We start from the raw sequence: 9,040 nt of genomic DNA on the forward strand, positions 1-9,040 counted from the left end.
TGAGCGGTGTCGACGCTCTTCCCACCAGCATGGCCGGTGGGACAGGCTGGAGAAACCAGTGAAGCACATGGAATGGGGTGCAGCGTGCAGCCTCTCCAGGGAGTGGGGTCAGTGGAGGCTGTAAAAGCAGGTGTCACACAGACCCGGCTTAGCAGCAGCAGTTAGACTGAAGCTCTTCCAATGCAGCAACTCTGCATATCTTAACTCTCTGGTAATTAAGTAATTACAACCAGATTAACAGCTCAAAACATTTGGTTTCACTCCCTCTTCTTACTGCTCCTAGTGGCTTTTCACTGCCCCAAAGCCAGGCACAAATCTGGAGGCTGCAGTGCCCCAGGGGAGGCTCCCCTACCTCTGACACAGCACAAAACTAATGCAGATGGAAATAAAATCAACCTCAACCACGTAAAAAGGCACCAGGACGGGGACACGCACTGTGCACCCTGCAGAGCTGCACTGCTCACGCGGGGCTCGGCCAGGGCCGTTGGCTTTCCTCCAAGGCCCACAGCCACATCCTGCAGAGCTCAGGCTTCTCCATAAACATGCTTAAATTCCCTAGAATTCATTACATCTCAGAAGTTATTAAGTACATACTAAACCCTAAGACCCATAAATGATTTACAGCACTGGGTGTTCTATAACTTGCATGAGTTATGGCTATGATTTACCATAGGACCAGAGCAGCCACATCAGTGTATAATAAAACAAGACAGTTCTTCAATGACTTGTTTCAAAATGGCAAAAACTAATAGGAAACATAATTTGTGGGTTTGTTTTAAATTATTGTCATTTTTCCAGGTTTTGTAGCACAAATTTTTAAACGAGGTTTTCTGGGAAAAATCTGATGATGTGATTGAGCCAGGCAAAAGTGACTGCAGCAGTTCTTCCCCCCTTGGTCACACAATACACAGCACTAAGCCTCAGTGGCAAGAACACACAGCTTTTGGGAAATCTGAACCTTTTGAGAAAAGAACTGGGGTGGTGGGGGGGTGTTAGAAAACAAAAGGCCATCTGTGAGAGTTACATTTAAGGCAGCATTGTTCCCACTCGGACAACTGCAATCTTAGGTGTGCTGGTATCAGAGACAAAGGGTTGGAAGCAAAGGAATTGTCAGAGGTACATTGCTAAAGCTGCACAGCATGACAGAAAGCCATTGCTGAGATTTGTATCCTTGCGTCTCTCCTGTGTGCAGGTTTTGACCAATTTGGTTTTCATAACAATGGAATTTTTCCTCCACAGGATGGAAAGCAAGAACCTCTTCCTAAGCCTATTGCTCTGCTACAGTTTGCTGAGAGCTGCCGCTTCCCACATGGTGATTGAGGAGAAGACGGAATGCAGCCTCTCGAAGAGCAACAAAATGCACCTCTCGGATCTCCCACCCATCTCCATAGTCGGTTGGTAAAACCTGCCATTCGGTGCCAAATCAGCAAGGTTTGCAGCAAACACAGCCGTGGGTTGCTGTGGGCTGCTTGGCCAGCTGACCACAGCGTGGCAATTGCACCCCAGTGCCTCAGAGTACGCGGAGCTGCAGTGGCAACACGGCCACAGCAGCTAAGAACGGCAACAAGGCAAACCACAGTTTAGAGCAAAAAACTAAACAACTAACTAAATACATAAATTTGTTTCATCTTACAGATTTTGCTTCAGCTCCTCTCATACTGTAAGTGTTTTTATGTTAGAGAAGTGTTCTGCCGTTAATACGGGCATTAGCCTTCCAGTACTCCAGAAAGTCTAGTGCAAAGAGAAGAAGTCAACCTAACTTTTTGGGGTTTTTAGGATCTGCTCTTGTGGCTGAGAACTCAACAGTTCTCTAAGGTGTTCATTTAGTGTAAGGTATTAATTAAATATAAATTCAATCTCAATTTACTTTCATGCCAAACAATTTTTAACCAGGGGAAGAAAAGAGCACTGCAGAGGATAGCCAGGGCTCATCCCTTCACCCAGGACAGGACCAGCGATGTCGCTGCTGTTACGGGCCGGTGAGCAGCTGTCCTGTTAGGGCAGTCCCTTGTCAGGGCAATGCTTACCCATTCACAAATTTTTGTCCTAGTGTCTGCCCTAACTCTTTCAATGTAATTTAAGCCAACTTTTTCCTTCCAAGAAAGGATAATTAGCTGCAGAACATCATCCATAACTGTATCAAAAATATAACAGATCAAAAATAAAGCTTCTCGTGGTTAGCTTCTTTCCACAGGCTTTTAGGAATTTTGCTTAAAGCAGGTTGGGTTCTTACCTGGCTGCCTGTATTTTCTCTGCACGCTTGCTGAGGACAATAATTCTTTAAGGAGAAGGAGTTGCCCCACACATGCATTTCCAATGAAAGCTGAACCTTCGAATCCCGAGTTAACTCAAGGTTGCTTAACTGCAAGCTTAGTAAAGCTGATGCTGTTCCGCAGCTTCCCAAGCTATTCCATCTCATAGTCCTTGTGATCCTAGATGCCTTCAGTCTCACACTTCCAATAACTTTATTATTCCACTTAAAATCAGAGATACAAAATGCATTCCCTTCAGCTGATTTCACTTATCTTCTCACAAAAATGTGCCTGTGCCTTAAACATGGCAGGTGGGCAGTGCCATGCCATATCACTTTGCCAACCGCATTCATCTGAGCAGCATGCTCAGCAAATATCCACGATTTAAAGCAAATATCGCGAGTGTTTAGATAACCACAGCCACCCTTCCCCTCCTGATAATATCAATTTCTTTATAATTTATTGCTTATAATCTGTCATGCTGATATACATAATCTATTTTTATATTAGCCAACAGAAAGATTTCTCATCAGATCAGTTTAAACATTTTGGATAGACCTTCCTATCCCAGTGACATTTCTTTATACCAAGTCCAGTTCCTTCTGGTTGCCCACACACAGCAGAGATGCAGGCAGTCATGTTATGGCTCCAGTTTTAAATGTTGCCATAGCCATGCTTGAGTAATGAAATTCATTTGCAATCAGCTGTTTACACACCTATCAATCAATCAATCAATCAATCAATCAATCTATCAGAGTGCTCGTGGTACCAACTCAAATTCAATAAAAACCAAGATGGAATTAAAAGGTAAGCAGAGAATTTGTTAGCATCGGCTGGTAAAATACTCAATCATTAATTAATACACGCTTTTTATAGCTCTTCAAATTGCAGTTGTATCAACAGGGCTCAGCGGTGCGTGCTATCAGTATCTTCACAAGCCTGTTATGTTGTCCTGTATCGTCACAGCCGAGCTGTATAAGGAGCTGGCCCGCTGGGCAGCTGTTGGAAATGCAGTAGGTAGAGGAATATGAGATTAGAGGCCAGCTGGGAAAAGCAAGGGTTTTACCCAACCCAGAAGAGACAACTACAGCATTCACTTGTCAAAAAAGGCATCTCTGCATCTCCCTCTCATCTGCCCACTGAGCATCGTTTTCTTCACCAAATTCCCCGGAACAATCAAAGCATGTTTACATCATGCCAATATTTAAATCTCTGCTCGGTCACTTCATATAACCTTTCACTGAATGTTGTTGAAACAGTTTTCTAGATGGAGCAATCCAGACAATCCTGTACAATTGTACTGCAGAAAATTAAATTCATGTAGAATTAAATGGCTTACAAGCATCTTGGTTAGAATCAGAAAGTTTCAAAGGGCAGCATAACAAAGCTGGCATAATCTGCCAGCTGGAACTGGATCCAAACCACTAATCCTAGTTAGAGCAAGGCCCCGTAAAGACATGCTCTTATTAAATGGCAATAACTTTATGTTCTTGAAGTATAGTTTTCCTTCCCACTGTTTCTTAGAAGTGTATAACCCTACCTAAAATGACAAAAGGATAATAAATGAAACTCCCCAAAATAGCCTAAAATATGTATTCTTCATTCTGTAAATCCTGGCAATCATTAAATATTCAAAAAGATATGGAGAGCAAACACTAGAATAGACAAGGGTCTATCATTCATTGGTGGGCATATGTAAATTTTTCATCCCAGTCTTTTGTTACATACAGGTAGCACTTATTACAGACCTCACACTCACAGAATAAAGATATTAAACATACCATACCAGATTAGGGAGCTGGGAAGTGTCTCACACTTGAACAGTCTTGCAGGGTTGATCCCAAGAGAAGTCTTAGTCACGGAGTTTATACGTAGTAATAAACAGCGTTAGAGTTGGAATGATAATAATGACAATAACAACTGCAGTAAATGCTATTAGACTTCAAGGGATAATAGGAGGAAGTTCACAAATATTAGCGATTTGATCTAAAGAAAAAAAGAAGTTACATCGGGCATAATCTGAACACACACACGCTAAATTTACCAGATCCAAGATTCAACTCTACAAATATTCACAAACCTTCCAAAGCTACAGGCACACTAATGAAACGCCTTTGCAAGTCATGTTCTGTAAAACAAGGCGGTGGGTGAAAAAGGACCAAAATGAAGAAGGAAAGGTGGGATCATACAGATGAAGAGTTTATGCCAAATCAGCAAAGAGGTTTTTGCTTGCGAAAACCAGCGTACGCTCATTAATGCCTGCAAAACTATGCAGGTAACACCAACTATTAAGAGGAAAAAAAATACAGGATTCTAAAGGTTTTTCCCATTTTTATTCATGTGACTAATGTGCATAAGTAACCCTACCTTTTATACAGAGACCTTTAATTTTATTTCTCTGAAATTATTTTCTTGCTCACACCTGACCAAACAATGTGTGAAAAAGCCCTTCCAGAGCCCTGCCACCAGCACCCCTCTGCCTCGCCGAGCCCCCTGCCCACGTGCGTCTGGACCCGCTGGTGCAGGGGGGTCACCTCCTAGAGGCGACGTGCGTGGTGACAAGGTGGCTGTGCAGGTTGTCTGCCTTCTCTCCCACAAAAATACTATTAAGCATCTCAATTAAATAACACATGATGTAAAATTGATTTAATATTATGTTGTGCTCTTCTCTTTGAAGACTTAACTAAAAGATCCCAGAAAGTCAGCAGGAAAGAGGCAGAGAACAAGAAATCCTCCAAGGTAGGTGGCTGTTCAGAGAACTCTGCTGAATTAGAGCGGTTTCTTACTTCTGCAGTTTTCCTCAGTGTGCTCATTTGCAAGGCTTTTACTGCCATACCCCAATTTAAATAATTGACATACAATTTGAAGCTCTAAATACTGTAAAAACAGATGCAAAACATTAATGGTGGAAAGAAAACTGTGTGATCTTAGATTACTCAGAGGTGGTTGTTTGGGTTTGAAGGGTCGTCTTGGGTATGATTTCGCTTTTGGTTTTTACAGACCTCTTTTACACAAAAGTTACTTTAACCTTGAGCTGATTTAATTATTTGTAAATTTATCGAGGCATCTGCCATAAAGAGGGACCATTCCCAGCCGCACTGTGTGGGTTCACCCTCAGGCTCTGCAGCCCAGGGGCACAGGCTTTCTGTCTGCTGGGTTTTAACTGCAGGTGCTGAAACATTAAAGCAGAGGCATACAAAGAAGCTGGTACTTGGTTGAAAATGTTAGCTAATGATTTTACCAGATCAGTAAATTCAGATTGATGGATTTCCTCAATGTGACGTTACCCATAGGTCTCGAATGTAAAGTATTACAGGGTCCAGTACTTCAGAGATTGCCTAGAAGAGTAGAAAATAGCATTTTTACTTTATTTTTAATGTGTTGTGATAGCCATTTATAGCCAAACCAGTCACTGCTGCAAGCAGAAACGTTTCAAGGTCCTTTTCCTTTCTAATTGACTCCCTGTGCCAATAACCCTCCTAGAAACACTTCCTGAACTCCTGGGATGACCCAGGCTCAAAAGGATGTCATTTAGTTCCATTTAGTTCCTTCAGCTCAAAGCAGGATATTCTTGTGACCAAACTTTGCCAAAGTATTTTGGCTTAAAGGCTCCTAAAGCACTTAGAGACCACTTAACACTTTACCTTAAAACTGAAACTCCTGAGGAACTCCCGAGCTGAAGTGTAGGGTGCCTGTGGCTGGAGGGCTGCAGCGATCTCCCCTGGTCCCAGGCACACGCTGACCAACCCCAAGTTTTCCACCTTTCCAAAGCACGGACAGATGAGTGGCACTCCCTGGGTAGGCTGAGAGATCTTCTTCAGCTCACTTACCCGTGTCTGTAGTTAATTCCCGTGCACAAATCTGGTGGCACAGAGTTACCGAGCTCCAACAGTAGCTCCAACAGATTGGTAGGGAGGCTTCACTCTTTCCTTTGAAAAGTCTGGGGATCCAAGAGTAATTCCTTACTTTATGTTACTTGTAACGTCATTACCTTTGCAGATTCTTCCATCCCTTCCTTCAGCTGCCACATGCTCCCTACAGAGCATTTCCCAATGCTCTAGCCAGTCACGTTTCCAGCTGCTCAGAATGGGGGGCTCAGGAGGTTTACCATGTTGTTCAGGAGGTTGGTCCCCAGCCAGTGTTTCCCGTGATCCAGTCCCACCACACCTCTGCACTGCTGCTAACACAGGTCTCACTGCTGGCAACCGCCTGCTCATCTCCAGCCAGCTCCTCTCACAGTTTGCTTTCATTGCACCTATGCTTTATCCTGACCCACACCCATGTCACCTTTATGTGAATTTCCATGTGTTTTCTTCTAGAAAAATGCTGAGCTGAAGATATCTCCAAAACCAAGGCCCACACCAGCTGCTGACTGTGTGCCAAACTTCAAAACCTGCAAACCGCACTTGAATTCATGTTGTAACTACTGTGCTTTGTGCAAATGCCGTATTTTTCAGACCATCTGCCAATGTCTAATGTTAAACCCAAAGTGCTAAGCCAAACTGGGAACGCAATAAGGCTTCTGTCTTTCTTAGTTTCTCAAGCATATATTGCAAACTGCCCCATGTGTATAGCAATGAAAGTAGAGAGCTTTGAAGCTGGAGGCTTGGATTTGCCCCTCTTAAAACCAAACAAACAATGGCAATTTTTTTTCATGGGGTTAATGCTACCATAGATAGGAAGTTTTTTGAGGGAGCAGACAACCAAGGAGATGGACATTGAAGAGGAATTTTCAGCAAAACTGACCTACATTTTAAGAAGAATTCTTGGTTCCTGTTGGTTTGGGGGTTTCTTGTTTGATTGGGATTTTGGGTGTTTGTTTTTGTGGGTTTTTTAAGGATTGCATTAACCACAGACTGCAGCATTGCCTAACCAGCACTAAAAAACCTGTGCCAATGGCACGCAAACAGCCTCACTAGAGCAGTGAAGTGAAGGACACGAGCCTGGGTTTGCCACAGGGACCACACAGCACCAGCTCCCAGCACCAGCTCCCAGCACCGCCAAAACATCACACTGAAAACGCAGGCTTCAGGGTTAACTGGCTTCCCACAGGAACACGGATTCAGGACTTTGAGGAAGAAAGGAAAGATCAGCAAAAAATGAATGTGTATCCCACATGTACTCTTGAAGAAGGCCATTACAATCAGTCTGTCTTTCCCCGCCCATTCTTACTACGGGCAACTCCCAGCACCTACCCCAAGCATGAATCCAGCTGGCAGCCTCCATGTGCTGCATGCAACCCGCGCCCAGAGGGAGCAAAAAACTTACCGAACGCCATACCAATCCTCCAAGGCTCATAAACAGCTCTAGAGGTACAGGTGAAGCAAACAGGTGTCTAGAAGACATCTTTCTCTTGTTCTTGAAGCTCTGCCTTACCCTTGAGATACCCGAGATGGCACAGGAAGGAACCTGTGGTTACACTGCCAGCAGCGGGGTGCGTGCTCACGGGGGAGCCGGGGGGAGCAGACCCAGAAGCTGTCCCCAACATCGAAGACTCTTCATCTGCCAAACTCCAGCTTTTACTTCTTACCTCCTCTGCTCTGTATCCACAATGTTCCTTGCCCCCATCTTCTACACTTTTTTCTTCTGTGGGCCTTTCTTGGTTTTAGTATTTTCCCTTCATCCCACTGCTATTGCCAGTGTCCACAGGAGCCGCGTGCACCCCCAGGGCTAAAACTGCATCCTCCATGTTCACTCCACCTGCCAACCAGATGGCTGCACCCATGTCCACACCAAAGATCTTCAGCTTTCACAATCAGATATTTTCTAACCATTAATTTTCTAATCCCAATCCTGAATTTTCTAATGCTCTCTGCATGTCTAATTGAGAGAAAATTCTTTACTGATTTATTTCTAAACATGGATGAAGGCTATAAAAATCTTCTAGGCAGGCAGGCAAAGATGACACAGATGACACTCCGAAAAGGCTCAAGCCAGATGAAGGTTTTTTTCTTCTAATAATAATCAGCCCAAACCTCAGAGCTCAAAACATAGCTCAAACTTTGACAGAAATGTTTGTTCATCTTAGAGATGTATACAGATGACAGATTAATCTACAAAAGGGCCCAAATAAGGACAGGATGTCATTGTGTTACTCATCTTTATAAAATACATCAGTTGTCAGATATGATGCAAGCTTGCATTCTTTTAAACGTATATGTCTTTTAATCAGATATCCTGGCTCAGGAACCTGTGAGCCATTCCATTATGATAAAAAGAGGATGAGAAGGGAAAATGATACATTACAATGGGCTTAGGAAACAGAATTGGGCCGCTTCTTTTACTAGGTGAAGATTTAGGTTCCCATCAAGTTGTTTCCAAACTCTTGTAACTATGAGAAGTTGTGTTGGTTCACACTAAAATCGTATCAATAATCACACAACAACAACTCATATGGAAAAAATACCATTTTCTTACCAACTGATGAGAAATTTATATTTACCAGGGTGGAGGGGAGCAGAAGGAGAAGAAAGGGAAGGAAGGAGAGCCAGAAATCAAAGAGACAGCTGTTCTCTAGACAGCAGCTCCCACTCCAGCTTTGCAGAATCCCAGAATGGTTGAGGCTGGCAGGAACTCTGAAAGTCATCTGGTCCAACCCCTGCTCAAGCAGGGCCACCCAGGGCTGCTTGCCCAGGGCCATGTCCAGACAGCTTTGGAATACCTCCGAGGAGGAGCCCCCCAGCCTCCCCAGGCAGCCTGTGACAGTGCTCGTCACCCTCACTATTAAAAAAAAGTTTCCCAATGTTTGACTCTCTCCAGCGTGTCCACGTCTCTTCTGCTGGGGAGCC

At 43.8% G+C, this 9,040-nt stretch overlaps 1 protein-coding gene across 2 annotated transcripts; it reads left to right on the forward strand.

Annotated features, from left to right (window-relative positions):
• The first annotated feature begins 1,061 nt into the window (after positions 1 to 1,061).
• Positions 1,062 to 7,615, forward strand: LOC119154667 (agouti-signaling protein-like). Of its 2 annotated transcripts, XM_037402527.1 has the most exons (4): positions 1,062 to 1,116; positions 1,240 to 1,394; positions 4,930 to 4,991; positions 6,572 to 7,615. In XM_037402527.1, the coding sequence occupies exons 2-4, from the start codon at positions 1,241 to 1,243 to the stop codon at positions 6,746 to 6,748; spliced, it is 393 nt and encodes a 130-aa protein (XP_037258424.1). In that variant the 5' UTR covers positions 1,062 to 1,116; position 1,240; the 3' UTR covers positions 6,749 to 7,615. The 2 variants fall into 2 exon arrangements, with proteins under 2 accessions (XP_037258424.1, XP_037258423.1); XM_037402526.1 differs by lacking the exon at positions 1,062 to 1,116 and having other exon boundaries at positions 1,220 to 1,394.
• Positions 7,616 to 9,040: the final 1,425 nt, after the last annotated feature.

Source organism: Falco rusticolus, chromosome 10, assembly GCF_015220075.1.
Source record: "Falco rusticolus isolate bFalRus1 chromosome 10, bFalRus1.pri, whole genome shotgun sequence".
Lineage (NCBI taxonomy): Eukaryota > Metazoa > Chordata > Aves > Falconiformes > Falconidae > Falco > Falco rusticolus.